General features: G+C 39.7%; 1 protein-coding gene and 1 long non-coding RNA gene across 8 annotated transcripts in view; one reads left to right on the forward strand and one right to left on the reverse strand.

Annotated features, from left to right (window-relative positions):
• Window positions 1-15,105, forward strand: part of LOC105481933 (FERM domain containing kindlin 2) — a 97,682-nt gene that overhangs the window by 61,874 nt on the left and 20,703 nt on the right. For 4 of the 7 annotated variants that reach the window (XM_071100170.1, XM_071100171.1, XM_071100173.1 and 1 more), the window contains 4 exons: window positions 9,850-9,882; window positions 10,213-10,438; window positions 10,544-10,646; window positions 13,271-13,378. In XM_071100170.1, the coding sequence (XP_070956271.1) occupies window positions 9,850-9,882; window positions 10,213-10,438; window positions 10,544-10,646; window positions 13,271-13,378 (470 nt within the window). The remainder of the gene's footprint in view (window positions 1-9,849; window positions 9,883-10,212; window positions 10,439-10,543; window positions 10,647-13,270; window positions 13,379-15,105) is intronic. The other 3 variants (XM_071100172.1, XM_071100174.1, XM_071100176.1) reach the window with 1 other exon arrangement.
• LOC112426669 (uncharacterized) overlaps window positions 1-15,105 on the reverse strand; it is a 148,165-nt gene that overhangs the window by 41,164 nt on the left and 91,896 nt on the right. Inside the window, exon 3 of the long non-coding RNA XR_003018057.2 lies at window positions 14,569-14,659. This is a non-coding gene — a long non-coding RNA (uncharacterized lncRNA). The remainder of the gene's footprint in view (window positions 1-14,568; window positions 14,660-15,105) is intronic.

A 15,105-nucleotide genomic window follows, 5' to 3' on the forward strand; every position in this document is an offset into this window, starting at 1 on the left:
CTACAGAGCAAGAATCTGTCTCCAAAAAAAAAAAAAAAGAGAATAAAAGATTATGTCCATGTGATATTGTGACATAGTAAGAAATATATATAGTCATGTGCTACATAGTGATGTTTTGGTCAATAGCAGATCACATGTATGACGGTAGTCCCATAAGATTATAATACTGTCTTTTTTTTTTTTTTTAGACGGAGTCTCTCTCTGTCGCCCAGGCCGGAGTGCAGTGGCGGTGATCTTGGCTCACTGCAACTTCCGCCTCCCGGGTTCAAGCGATTCTCCTGCCTCAGCCTCCTGAGTAGCTGGGATTACAGGCGTGCACCACCACACCTGGCTAATTTTTTGTGTTTTTAGTAGAGATGAGGTTTCACCATGTTGGTCAGGATGGTCTCGAACTCCTGACCTCGTGATCAATCCACCCACCTCGGCCTCCCAAAGTGCTGGGATTACAGGTGTGAGCCACCGCGCCCGGTGTTTGTTTTGTTTTGTTTTGTTTTGTTTTGTTTTTTGAGACGCAGTCTTACTCTGTCACCCAGGCTGGAGTGCAGTGGAACTGTCTTGGCTCTCTGCAGCTGAAATACAGGCAATTCTCCTGCCTCTGCCTCCTAAGTAGCTGAGACGATAGGTGCACACCACCACACTCGGCTAACTTTTGTATTTTTAGTAGAGGGGTTTCACCATGTTGGCCAGACTGGTCTCGAACTCCTGGCCTCAAGTGATCTACCCGCCTTGGCCTCCCAAAGTGTTGGGATTACAGGCATGAGCCACCGCACCTGGCCCTGTATTTTCACTCTACCTCTTCTGTGTTTAGAGATGTGTAGATACACAGATACAGATACTTACCATTGTGTTACAGTTGCCTGCAGCATTCAGTACAGTGACATGCTGTACAGGTTTGTAGCCTGTGAGCAATAGACTGTGCCTTCCAAATAGCCTGGGTGTGTAGTAGGCTATACCATCTGGGCCTGTATGAGTACACTCTATGATGTTCATACAACAGGGAAATCCCTTAACGACGCATTTCGCAGAACTTATCCCTGTTGTTAGTAGACTCATGACTGTACTAACCTTTGTCATTGCATCATTGGGCTGTTCCTGTGCTGCCCAATTTTTGGCTAGCTTGTGCCCAAGAAGAGCATCCTTACCAATTCTTACCCTCCCCAATCTTAGGCTCCCTTGTTCTTTTTCACCCAGTTCCCTTTTCACCCAGACTGCAGCTGCTTTTATTTCTGCTCTGTGTACCATTCCTCAGTTCTTTCCTTTCAGATGCTTGACCTTTGGACAGCTTTGAATGTCCTAAGGGACATTTGTGGCCTCTTTATTTGTAAGAGATCCTTTTCAGAAAAAAAATTATATATTTTTATTAAAACATTGCTATTACTGACAACCACATTTATTGAGCAACTTCTTGTCCAAAACACTACATGTAATATATTTAATCCACACAGTTAAATATATTAATTGAGTAATTCTGAAAAATCGGTAGCCTGAGAAGAAAAACCCAGAGTGGCTAAATCACTTGTCTGGAAGCTGATCCCTGGTAACTGGTAGAGCTGAGCTGTAAGCCCAGGCTCATCCCGCTTCCAAGCTAGAGCTTACACCATTGCACACCCGTCTCCTTCCCCCTTCTATCCCTCATGAGTACATACAGACCCATAATTTTAGCAAATATGTCAGTGGCCACAGATGCCACAATCTAGCTTTTATTTAATTTTTGTAGCCTTGTTTACCTTAAAGAAAAAAAAAGTTAAAATTTAAATTCTCTAACAAATCTTTAATACTGTACCCCACATGAGTAGTGGCAATCTGAATCATCCCATATCAATAGAAGTGATAATGCTGAATGTTTCTATAAGTCTTAGAGTTAGAATTTGGAAAGCTAAGGAGGTTTTGTTGCCCAGAAACCATGGGTGAACACCAGTATGCATAGAAATTCTTGAGAGTATGCTGGTCCAGGAAGCAGGAAATCTTAAAATTTTTACATCATACAGAAATGGCTAGAAGCAAACCCTGTGACTGTGAAAAATAAAATTATCAGCTTAGATCTTACAAAACAAAAAGACAAGAAGCTACTGGTAGAATTGGAAGCACTGGATAATTTTGTAATAGTTCCAGAACTTACTCATTTTTGCTTCTGTTCTCTTCAGCTTGGTGATAATGACAAAATGTAGGAAAGCTGATTAGTATATAACTTAAGCTAATGAATAATCATGATTGAGTTAGCATCAGTATTTTCAATGAATTCTTAAGCTGGGCTGCCTTGATTAAGACATAGTAATTTAGATTGAACAACCCACTAATACTTTTTCTTTTAGTAGTCACAGCTAATATGAATACTAATCCATATTTTTAAAATATTTTTGTTTGGTAGTAAAGTGGGTTGCAAACCAAAATCACAAATAAGCCTTATGGTTTGTTTTTCCTCTTGGCTGTCTCTGATTTTTAATGGTTGGAGAGTAGTATATACTGTTGATATAAACAGAATAAATATATGAATTTATATTCTAGGAGAAAATTTAGCCACATAGAAATAAACATATATAATGTCAGGTTTTCCCTCCTCCATGGTCAACAATTTCAAAATAGTAAATAAGTTATAGGGGCTGGATGCGGTAGCCATGCCTATAATCCCAGCACTTTGGGAGGCCGAGGCGGGCAGATCACCTGAGGTCATTAGTTCAAGACGGGCCTGACCAACATGGAGAAACCCCGTCTCTACTAAAAACACAAAAACTTAGCCGGATGTGGTGGCGCATGCCTGTAATCCCAGCTACTCAGGAGGCTGTCTTGAACCCAGAAGGTGGAGGTTGCAGTGAGCCAAGATCGTGCCATGTCACTCCAGTCTGGGCAGCAAGAGCAAAACTCCATCTCAAAATAAAAAAAAAAAAAAGTAAATAAGTTATAAGTATTATTGAATACATAATCTTTCACTTGATCGCCACAAAACAAAATACCAGCAGTTTTGGTGATGTCTTCATTTTACTTATGAGGAAATAATTCTACAAGGGTTAAGTAATTTTCCAAGGTCACAAAGCTAATAAGGAATAGAGCTAGAATTCACATCCAGGCTCCAATGCTCATGCCTCTAACCATTAAGTAACACCATCTCTCCAATTCATTTTTTTTTTTTTTAAGAGACCCTGTGTTGCCCAGGCTGGTCATCAACTCCTGGCCTCGAGTGATCCTTTCACCTCAGCCTCCCAAAGTGCTAGATTATGGGCGTGAGCTACTATGCCTGGCCATAATGTTTATTTTATGAATTATAATAGGAATGTTTGCTAAATTTTTTCTTTCTTTCTTTTTAAGGGACAGGGTCTTGCTATGTTGCCCAGGCTGGTCTCAGACTTCTGGGCTCAAGTGATCCTCCTCCCTCCGCCTCCCAAGTAGCTGGGACTACAGGCGCATGCCAGCATGGCCAGCTAATTTTTGTATTTTTTGTAGAGATGGGGTTTTGCCATGTTTCCCAGGCTGGTCTCAAGCAATCCTCCTGCCTTGGTTTCTCAAAAGTGCTGGGATAGCTATTCAGGAGGATGAGACAGGAGAGTCAGTTGAACCCGGGAGGCGGAGCTTGCAGTGAGCCAAGATCGCACCATTGCACTCCAGCCTGGGCGACAGAACGAGACTCCATCTCAAAAAAAAAAAAAAAATGCTGGGATTACAGGTGTGACCACTGCACCTAGCCTCAAAACATTTTTTTAAAAACTATTCTTTTAAGTACAAAAGTATCACATGGTTATAGTAAATATTCAAATATTACATAATTACGTATTTTTTTTCTAACAAAAGTGGGACTGTGTTATACACACATTGTGTTTTCTTACTCAATGATACATGCTGATGGACCTCTTCTTTTTTTTTTTTTTTTTTTGAGATGGAGTCTTGCTCTGTTGCCCAGGCTGGAGTGCAGTGGTGCGATCTCGGCTCACTGCAAGCTCCACCTCCTGGGTTCATGCCATTCTCCTGCCTCAGCCTCCCGAGTGGCTGGTACTACAGGCGCCCGCTACCACACCCTGCTAATTTTTGTGATTTTGGTAGAGATGGGGTTTCACCTTGTTAGCCAAGATGGTCTTGATCTCCTGACCTCGTGATCCGCCCGCCTCGGCCTCCCAAAGTGCTGGGATTACAGGCGTGAGCTACCACACCTGGCTGGACCTCATATTTTTTAATTACAAAATTTATACATTAATACAGTCTCTTTTATGATAAACTCAAGTAATATAAACAATTTATTAAACTTAAGGTGAGTTCCTTTTAAACTTATTCCCTGGCTACTCCTTCTCAAGAGGGAGCCATTTCTTGATTACTACATATAACGAGATTGTAAGTTTGGAGTCCAGCTCAACAATACCCTTTCTGTGTGTTTATACACACATGCGGGTGTAAGATTTGCATATCTAGTCTTATTTTAATAACATAAATGAGATCCTAATATGTATTTAATGCTCTGCAATTTGATTTTTGGTGCTCAATGTTTTGGTGATTTGTGTCAAAGCAGAGAAGTCTCCGTAGTTCTTATAAATGACTTCAGAGTTTTACCTATGTAAAAACTGTATTTATCTGTTTTTCTACCTAGGTGGTATCTAATTTTTCTGTCACATGTATCCCAGAGCTGGGCATTGTGGTGTGCACCTGTAGTCCTAGCTACTTGGGAGGCTGAGACAGGAGGATCTCCTGAGCCCAGGAGTTCAACCTGGGTGCTCACACCACTGCATTTCAGCCTGGGCAACAGAGCAAGACCCTATCTCTAAAAAAATACCTGTATGTGTAGATACATATATATCTATATACTATATCACATACATTCTCTCTCTCTCTCTCTCTCTCTCTCTCCAGAAAGTTTCTGTGGTTTGTACTTCCATCAGCAGTATATGAAAATGCCTCGTTTCCTACATTCTGCTCAATATTGAAATGTTGTAAATCTGTATTTTGCCAGTTTGACAATAAGTAGTATCTCAGTTATTTTGCATTTCCCTGATAAATACTAGGATAGTTTAGTAATTTATATGTTTATTAGCCATTTCTATTCTATTTTCAAATGATAGATTTTTTGTTTAATTTATATTTTTGTTTTTACTGATATTAAAATTTTAATGTGTTACTTCCCTTTATATACTGGCATTTTGTTTGTGGCCTTTTTTAAAAAAAAAAAAACCATATTGTTTTACATTTTTATGTGGTCTTATATCTGTTAGCCATTTACTTTATAGTTCTAGGTTTACTCTTGCTTGGGAAAATTTTCTCAAAATATAAAAATAATACCATAAAAATCCTTTTAATAAAATATGGTATAAGATAGGTATTTTGGTGAAAATTTTGTAAAATTTATTGCTTTAGTACTCTTTTTAAAAATATGTAATTTATAATCAGGTAAATTTTACTGTGTTAAAATATAGCAATATTTAGGAGTTTGATTATATCGGGTTTTAAATATCTACAGTAGGTGGACTCAGACTGTAGTGCTTTTTGAACTCTTTATTTCTCCTCCTCATAGTTTTTAAGTTCTCTTTCCATGTTGTTTAGTAAGCTCATATTTTGTTGCTAAATCTGCTACTTTATCTGAGTCTTTACTAGTTTTCTGCCTCAGATGTATTTTAAACCAGGCATTCAGGAAAACAACTTAGTTGGGATTCTCTCTGAACCGCGACTGAGGAATTTAAAATACCCATACCCTCTGACCCAGCAGTGCTGCTAGAATTGGGAAATAACTACACAAATGTTTATCGAAGCATTGGTTTGCAATAATGACATTAGTAACAGAATTTTTTTTTTTTTTTTGAGACAAAGTCTCGCCCTGTAACCCAGGCTGGAGTGCAGTGGCGTGATCTCAGCTCACTGCAACCTCCGTCTCCTGGGTTCAAGCGATTCTCCTGCCTCACCCTCCCAAGTAGCTGCGACTATAGGTATGCACCACCACACCCAGCTTATTTTTTATATTTTTAGTAGAGACAGAGTTTCACCTTGTTGGCCAGGCTGGTCTTGAACTCCTGACCTCAGGTGATCCGCCCGCCTCAACCTCCCAAAGTGCTGGGATTTACAGGCGTGAGCCACCTTAATAGTAACAGAATTGGGAATGGCTTACATACGTTATAGTACATGGAGGCAGTGTGTAGCCCTACGGGCAGACTGGCTGGGTTGGTTGGTTGGTTGGTTGGTTGGTTGGTTTGTTTTGAGACAGAGTTTCACTCTTGTCACCCAGGCTGGAGTGCAATGGTGCAATCTCTTATTGCAACCTCCGCCTCCCGAGTTCAAGCGATTCTCCTGCCTCAGCCTCCCAAGTAGCTGGTATTACAGGCATGCCGCCACCGCGCCTGGCTAATTTTTTTTTTTTTTTTAGTAGAGGCGGGGCTTCACCACGTTGGCCAGGCTGGTCTCAAACTCCTGACATCAGGCAATCCGCCCATCTCGGCCTCCCAAAGTGCTGGGATTACAGGCTTGAGCCACCGCGCCTGCCCAGACCGGCTGATTTATAGCTTGGCTGCACCCTACTTGCTCTTGACCTTGAACAAGTTATTTAACCGTGCTTTGCCTCAGTTTCCTCCTCTGAAGTGAGAATAATAGAGTTGTTGTGAACACTAAGTGAGTTATTATCACATAGTGCCTACAGAACAAATAAGAACAATGAAGTGATTAAGTATGAATTGAAGAAGATACAAACTGTAGGAAGTTGAAAGGGAGATTTGGGTGGGTGGCTGATTCTATTAAATGTGTGACTGTATTTGTTCCTTCTCGAATTGCTATAAGGAAATACCTGAGACTTGGTAACTTAGAAGAAAAGAGGTTTAATTGGCTCACAGTTCTGCAGGCTGTCCAGGAAGCATAGTGGCATCAGTTCCTGGGGAGGCCTCAGGAAACTTACAATTGGCCGGGCGCGGTGGCTCACGCCTGTAATCCCAGCACTTTGGGAGGCCGAGGCGGGCGGATCACAAGGTCAGGAGATCGAGACCACGGTGAAACCCCGTCTCTACTAAAAATACAAAAAATTAGCCGGGCGCGGTTGTGGGCGCCTGTAGTCCCAGCTACTCGGGAGGCTGAGGTAGGAGAATGGTGTGAACCCGGGAGGCGGAGCTTGCAGTGAGCCGAGATCGCGCCACTGCACTCCAGCCTGGGCGACAGAGCGAGACTCCGTCTCAAAAAAAAAAAAAAAAAAAGAAACTTACAATTACAGTGGAAGGCAGAGGAGGAGCCAGCCCTTCACGTGGCTGGAGCAGGAGGTAGGGGTGGGAGGGGGGAGGTGCCACGTACTTTTAAACAACCAGATCTCATGAGAAGTCACTTACTATACAGTACCAAGGGGGGATGGTGCAAAACCATTATGAGAACTCCACCCCTGTGAGCCAGTCACCTCCCACCAGGCCTCTCCTCCAACATTGGGGATTACAATTAGACATGCGATTTGGGCAGGGAAACAGATCGAAACCATTATCAGTGATTTAGGGGGAGTATCTTTTCTATATTAGAAACTTTATAAAGCAAATTGTCCATTCTAACTTGACTCAGTTTTGGATAGGAATTATAAGCACACCAGGTGCACATTTTCAGTATTCTGACATTCTTTGTAACAGATTTATTTAACAGATCTTTGAAATAAACAAGACTTTGCCTAGAAGTTAATGTTTTTTCACACTTTATCTACATGCGCACACTTTGTAGCAGAAATACCCTTTGCCCAACTGAGTTGGAGTAATGTGTTGAACCCATTTATAAGTGTGGGGTGCCCAATTAATCCTTTCAAAAGGTGTCACACAATTTTAATTTTGAAAAATACCTGTCTAGTTTAAGGATCTAGCTTTTAAAGCCCCAGGACTAACGATCCCGGTGTTCTTCAAATGCTGATAAAGAATTCACAGCTTTGCTTTGTGTTTTAGGATTAACAGTGTTCGGATTTTAGAGGGTTTTTTGTTGTTGTTTTTTGAGATAGAGTCTTTCTTTGTTGCCTAGGCTGGAATGCATTGGCTCAATCTTGGCTCACTGCAGCCCTCGCCTCCCGAATAGCATGCACCACCACTCCTGGCTAATTTTCCTATTTTCACCATGTTGGCCAGGCTGGTCTCGAACTCCTGACCTCAAGTGATTCACCCGCCTCGGCCTCCCAAGGTGCTGAGATTACAGGCGTGAGCCACCACACCCGGCCTGGATTTTACAAGTGTTTTTAGTACTAACATTGGAAGAACACATGTCAGGGACATCAAATCAAATATCCTGTGTCTAGCAAGAGATTACATATTTTCAGTAAACACTTTTTTTTTTTTTAACTTTGCCTTGGCTTCCTAGACTAGGTCATGACAGCTACAAAAATCTCTAGCAGGCCGGGCGCGGTGGCTCAAGCCTGTAATCCCAGCACTTTGGGAGGCCGAGATGGGCGGATCACGAGGTCAGGAGATCGAGACCATCCTGGCTAACACAGTGAAACCCCGTCTCTACTAAAAAATACAAAAAACTAGCCGGGCGAGGTGGCGGGCGCCTGTAGTCTCAGCTACTCGGGAGGCTGAGGCAGGAGAATGGTCTAAACCCGGGAGGCGGAGCTTGCAGTGAGCTGAGATCCGGCCACTGCACCCCAGCCTGGGCGACAGAGCAAGACTCTGTCTCAAAAAAAAAAAAAAATCTCTAGCATTAGCACCACTTTTTCACAGGTAGTGTTTCTATCATTGCATGGGGAGAAGAGTTATAAAATAGTAAGAAAGGGCCAGGCGCGGTGGCTCACCCCTGTAATCCCAGCACTTTGCGAAGCCGAGGCAGGCGGATCACAAGGTCAGGAGATCAAGACCATAGTGAAACCCCATCTCTACTAAAAATACAAAAAAGTAGCCGGGCGTGGTGGCAGGCACCTGTAGTCCCAGCTACTCAGGAGGCTGAGGCAGGAGAATGGTGTGAACCCAGGAGGCGGAGCTTGCAGTGAGCCAAGATTGCACCACTGCACTACAGCCTGGGCAACAGAGGGAGACTCCGTCTCAAAAAAAAAAAAAAAAAAAAATAGTAGTAAAGGAGATGGATTCCTAAGCTTAACCCTAAATTTAGGGAATGGAAAAGCCATTTTCTGTACATTGTTGAACAGTGTTATACCTATTACACATTTTCTTTTGAAAAATTATGACTACAGGACAAATTATAATTTAACAGAGCTAGGACTTGGGGGAGCTGCTTGTACTTAATGTCATTCTGAACATTTTTAAATGCCTTAAATTCATCTCCTTAATTTTTGTAGTTTAAATAAGCACATACCATCAGTTGACTAATGTAACAAATAGTTATTTATGTAGCCTCTACTATATGCCTAGCCCTAATACTAAGAAATCAGAAGATAAATAAGGCAATATCCCTTCCTTTTGGGATTTGACTATTAAATATATCTCTGTTAGACTCTTTCTAGGGCAAACTTTTATCTACTCTTTTGCATTAATACTTTATTTGTTGTATCCTAGAACTTAAAAAAATGCTTTATTCGTAAATCTGTTGAAACCTGTTTATTCACTGAGAAGACATTACCATAAAATTATTTTTAATCTATATGAATGAATTTAGTTCTATTGTGTTACCTTAAAATTATGTGGATTTCAAATGGTGGTAAAAGTTGTAGACATGTTTGTCACTATGTGCTTGACTAGAGCACAACTTCATTCTTTTAAGTTGAACCAAAAAAAACCTGGTTTACTTAGGTTGTAGCTTCTAAGGTTCTCTTAAATCCACTTGAAATGTGTACTCTGAAATCCACTTGAAATGTGTATTTCAGTTTATGATTCACAATTAGGGAAAATCTGTTTTTTCTTTTTCTCATTTTCTTTTCATTCTTTTGTTTCTGTCCTCTGTTGTTGCCTTTCCTTTACCTTCTGAATTCCTTTCTTTCCTTTCCTGTAGGCACTGATGTTCTTTACATTGGCCCTCTGAAAGGTGAGCCTTGCCACAATTTAAAGACAAAAAATGTTGGTCTGTCTGCTTCAGCTATATCCTTATTTTCTAATTCTCTTGAACTGATTTTTTTTCCCCAAAAATTTCTGCCAACTTAATTATATTCTTAAGGCTTTGTTAATACGTATTTTAATGTTATAAAAGGAGAATTAATTACACATGTTCTCATAACAGGTAAAATAATATACTAAGCTTTCCTTTCAGAATAAAACTTTTGTTTCACAATGTGCTTTCTGTCATAGTATGTGTTATTATTGAAAACTAAGATTCTGTACTGCATACTTACTACCTGTTTTTCATGTTACTTCTCAGGAAGTATATATTCAAGCCCAGGACTGTATAGTAAAACAATGACCCCCACTTACGATGCTCATGATGGAAGCCCTTTGTCACCAACTTCTGCTTGGTTTGGTGACAGTGCTTTGTCAGAAGGCAATCCTGGTATACTTGCTGTCAGTCAACCAATCACATCACCAGAAATCTTGGCAAAAATGTTCAAACCTCAAGCTCTTCTTGATAAAGCAAAAATCAACCAAGGGTAAGTTTTAAGATATAGATAAAATTGAATTTCTTTATCCAACTAGAGGTAGAAATGTTGTCTTAATTCTATGTTGTTTTCTTCCACTATTCTTAATTTGTCCAGATGGCTTGATTCCTCAAGATCTCTCATGGAACAAGATGTGAAGGAAAATGAGGCCTTACTGCTCCGATTCAAGTATTACAGCTTTTTTGATTTGAATCCAAAGGTACCGAGGGTTTAAAGGGATCTTTTTTCCCCCATTTATTTGTTTTGTTCATATGGATGTTTGTTTTTGGAAGTTGGTGGAATAAGGAATTATTTGTATATAGGAAATCTTGAATAATTATTAAAAACCCAAACCTTTAGGCAAAGGTATTTGTATTTTAAGTACGTCTATTTTAGTAGGTTGGCAGCATAACTAAACCTTTTTTATTGTTGTTATTAAGATAATGAAACTTTTGGTTGATTTGGTTTTGGTTTTTTTTGTTTTTGTTTTTGTTTTTTTTTAATCTCTAAGCTCTTAGTGTGGCATGATTTGTATTTTAAAGGTACTCGTTTGGTACTATAGAATTGACAAAGTTTAGGCCGGATGCGGTGGCTCACGCCTGTAATCTTAGCACTTTGAGAGCCCACCCGTCTCTAAAAATACAAAAATTAGCCAGACATGGTGGCGCGCGCTGGTAATGCCAGCTACTTGGGAGGCTGAGGAAGGAGAATCGCTTGAACCTGGAAGGTGGAGCTTGCAGTGAGCGGAGATTGTGCCACTGCACTCCCACCTAGGCAACAGGGCAAGACTCCATCTCAAACAAACAAAAAAAGAATTGGCAAAGTTCATTTTTAAAATTTAAGACCTCTCTTCAACTCTATTTAAGTAAAAGAAAAGTTTCAGAAAGATTACCTTTTCAATTACTTTTAGATTACTAATTACGTGCCAAAAGATGTTGCTTCAAAAAAAAGGTTTTTTCTTGAGACAGGGTCTCATTCTGTCCCCCAGGCTGGATGCAGTGGCATCATCATGGCTCACTGCAACCTCAAAGTCCTGGACTCAAGCCATTCTCCCACGTCAGCCTCCCAAGTAGCTGGGACTGCAGGCTCACCCAGCCATACCTGGCTAACTTTATTTTCTGTAGAGACAGAGTCTCACTTTTTCATCCAAGCCGGTCTCAAAACTCCTGGGCTGAAGTCATCCTCCTGCCTCAGCCTCCCAAAGTGCTGGGACTACCGGCCTGAGCCACCATGCCCAGCCAAATTTTTCTTAGGTCTACATATTTTTCCTCTGTAACAGGCAAACACTGTTATTTGTCTTTACTATGATTGGTATTATCTCTGCTACCATAGTACTTCACTTTTCTGGTAAGATTTAACTTTGCTATAAATATCTGGAGCTTTTTTCCCCCGTGGAAAACACTTGGCACAGAGGTTTGAATCTTCTACTTCTCTTTCAGCCTGGGGGGAAAAACCTATCTTGGCTACCCTCTCATCCTTTTCATGTTTAGACTGTAGTCTAGATTTTAATGTTATGTTTATCATCTTTTATTATATGCTTAAGTAATTCTTTATACAACAGTAAAATCTCTATAATAAAATTATAGAAAATAATTTTAATTCATTTTCAGGCCACATCTTATCTACTTTTAGTAAAGCCAAAGCTACTTTGGGAATAGTTAACATTTGTGAGGGGAGTGGAGATGTATTTTGTCAACATTCTAAAACACATGTTGAGCATTCCTAATTTGAAAATGTAGAGTGCTCCACAAGCTAAAACTTGTGAGGGCTGACATGATGCTGAAAGGATATGCTCATTTTGGATTTCTATGTTAGGCACACTCAACTGGTATAATGGAATATTCCAACATCTATACAAATTCTAAATTCAAAACAGAAGGTCTCAAGCATTCTGGATAAGGAATACTCAAATCTATAGTATTCTTAAGGCATTACTGTTGACTTTTATTTATATAATTAAATGGATAATTGAATAACATATAAGTAAACATTTTCCACAAGTATATTTGCCCTGTATTTTGCATACTTAAAATAACTGCTGTTTCCACGGACTTGCCACTTTATCTGGGTATGCTTCTCCACAGTGAACAAAATGTTCCCCAAAATAATTTGCTTTCTGATTACATTTTAGTATGGCAAGTTGCAGTAACGACCCTGAAAAATAATTGGTAGTTCTGCCTTACTTTAATGTCATCAAATTAGATTTTTTATGTTAAAGGCTATAATGTCTAGTGGTTATTTCCCTGAAAAATAACATACAGGATCTACTTTTAATACAGGAAAATCAATTATTCTCTGTCATATTTTAATGTCTTTTTTTTTTTTTTTTGTGAGACAGAGTCTTGCTCTGTCACCCAGGCTAGAGTGCAGTGGTGCGATCTCGGCTCACTGCCACCTCCCCCTCCCAGGTTCACGCCATTCTCCTGCCTCAGTCTCCCGAGTAGCTGGGACTATAGGCACCCGCCACCACACCCAGCTAATTTTTTTTTTGTAGTTTTAGTAGAGACAGGGTTTCACCGTGTTAGCCAGGATGGTCTTGATCTCCTGATCTCGTGATCCCCCTGCCTCGGCCTCCCAAAGTGCTGGGATTACAGGCGTGAGCCACTGTGCCTGGCCTTTAATGTCATTTTTAACAGAAAATTAGATGTGGGCATATATATGCATGACTGACCCTATAGGTATCCTTCTAATAATACTTGATTGTAAATAAAAATTCTTGGTTGTAAATTAAAATCCCAAGAAAAAAAAAGTATTAAATTTTTCTTATCAATTGAATATTCAGAGTTTGAAATTTTTCCATGGTAAAGGTTATATATTACAAAATAACTGTTTCTCTTGCTGCAGTATGATGCAATCAGAATCAATCAGCTTTACGAGCAGGCCAAATGGGCCATTCTCCTGGAAGAAATTGAATGCACAGAAGAAGAAATGATGATGTTTGCAGCCCTGCAGGTAGTTGAAAGGTCTAGGAAATGGGACCTATTCGGTAAAGGGTAGGGAGGTATTTTTAAACAGTAAAGTGGAATAGTAATTCCAGTAACATTTCACAAGACAGAATTTTTGCCATTAAGAAAGTGAGCAGACACTTAGGAAAGCAAAACAAATACATTTTAGTTTGATTTTTTTATCTTTTCCAAGAGTTTAGTGGTATACTTAAGTACTTTTCTCTATTTTGTAGGAAAAAAATTATCCTCTCACCCCCAAATATATATCTGCTCAAAGCTCCTCAGTTTTTCCTTGGAAAGAAAATATTTATTAAAAATCAGATTTCTGAAATCTAATCTGAAGCTTACCTACATAATTTCATAAATAGCTGGGGATGATACAACACATGATAAAATGGGCTGTAGCACAGCAATACTTTTAGGTGATAAGATTTAGAGAGACTAGTGGAACCAAACCTTTTTCTACAGTGATAATTCTTAAGTAGATAACTGACAAGCCTCCTTAGATTAAACCAGTTTTTTCATATGTGGTTCTTACATGCCACCTCCTTCAGAATTATAGGGGAGCTTATTTAAAAATTATCCACTTCATTAATAACTTTAAGGTGGCATCCACACGTCCACATTCTTACAGATACTGAGGTCTGGTGACCAAATTAATTCATCTTTCTTAAATTTCAGATACCCGAGTAATGCTTTGGCAAGTATTCCTGGTTATGACGGGATTCTAGGTTCAGCCTAAAGTCCTGATGAAGTTGGTGTTCTATAAATAACAGAAGTACAGGAAGCAGAGTTGACATTCAGCTGAAGAACTTTTCACTGTAGAAAGGATTTTGTTTTTCTTTAGAACACAAAAATGCTCTCAGTCTTCTGGATGCCTTCTTTTATGCATCCAGAAAAGTTTTCAGTTGTGACTCAAAAAGTTGCCATTAGAAAGCAAGAATGGGGAGTGAGATTAGCCAAAAAAAATAAATAAATAAAGCAAGAACAGCTAATTTTCACCTTAGTTTACGTAATGAAAAGAGTGGCAAAGAAGCGTAGACAAGGAAAATCCCAGGTGACAGATATTTTCAGTTATTTTCTAGGGACTTGCTTAATGAGCCAATTAGGATCCTGTATTGTGTTTCCAGATAATTCTGACTCTCTGGCGAATTTCTTGAATTAAATTCTGGAGCAGTTTGTTGGGAGTCCCCTTACCTGGTTATGGCTTTCTTCCTGCATCCTTCTCACTTTGATACAGGCTCATGATTTTCTAGTGGAGGTTTTGCCAATGATAGAATAATAATACCTGTAAAATATGTGTGAAAGACCACAGATTTTATACTGTTGCTTTATTTTTGTATTAAATAGTCATGTTTATGGTTGTTTTTAAAACCAACAGATGCCTGTTATATGCGTGGCACATAGTCGGTGCTCAAAACGTGTTTGTAAAATGAGAGTACACACAGTGGTGTTCTCACAAGAATGACGTGATTCTGCAGCCCACCTCACCAAATGTATCGTGGACATTCTGTATCAGTACAGAAAGAACACCGCAGGAGAAGACCATAGGTTTCAGTTCATGGAAGTGGAATGGGCTCAAAACCATAGCCCTCCAAGACCATTTTAGAATCTAGATTTAATGAGAGTATTTTGGCATACAGATACCTTGAGTTGTTAGAGGCTTTCTCAGAGACTGACCCTAAGGTTGTATGAAACCATCTAGTATCAGAATAAGGAAACTGAAAGTATGGT

Source organism: Macaca nemestrina, chromosome 7, assembly GCF_043159975.1.
Source record: "Macaca nemestrina isolate mMacNem1 chromosome 7, mMacNem.hap1, whole genome shotgun sequence".
NCBI lineage: Eukaryota > Metazoa > Chordata > Mammalia > Primates > Cercopithecidae > Macaca > Macaca nemestrina.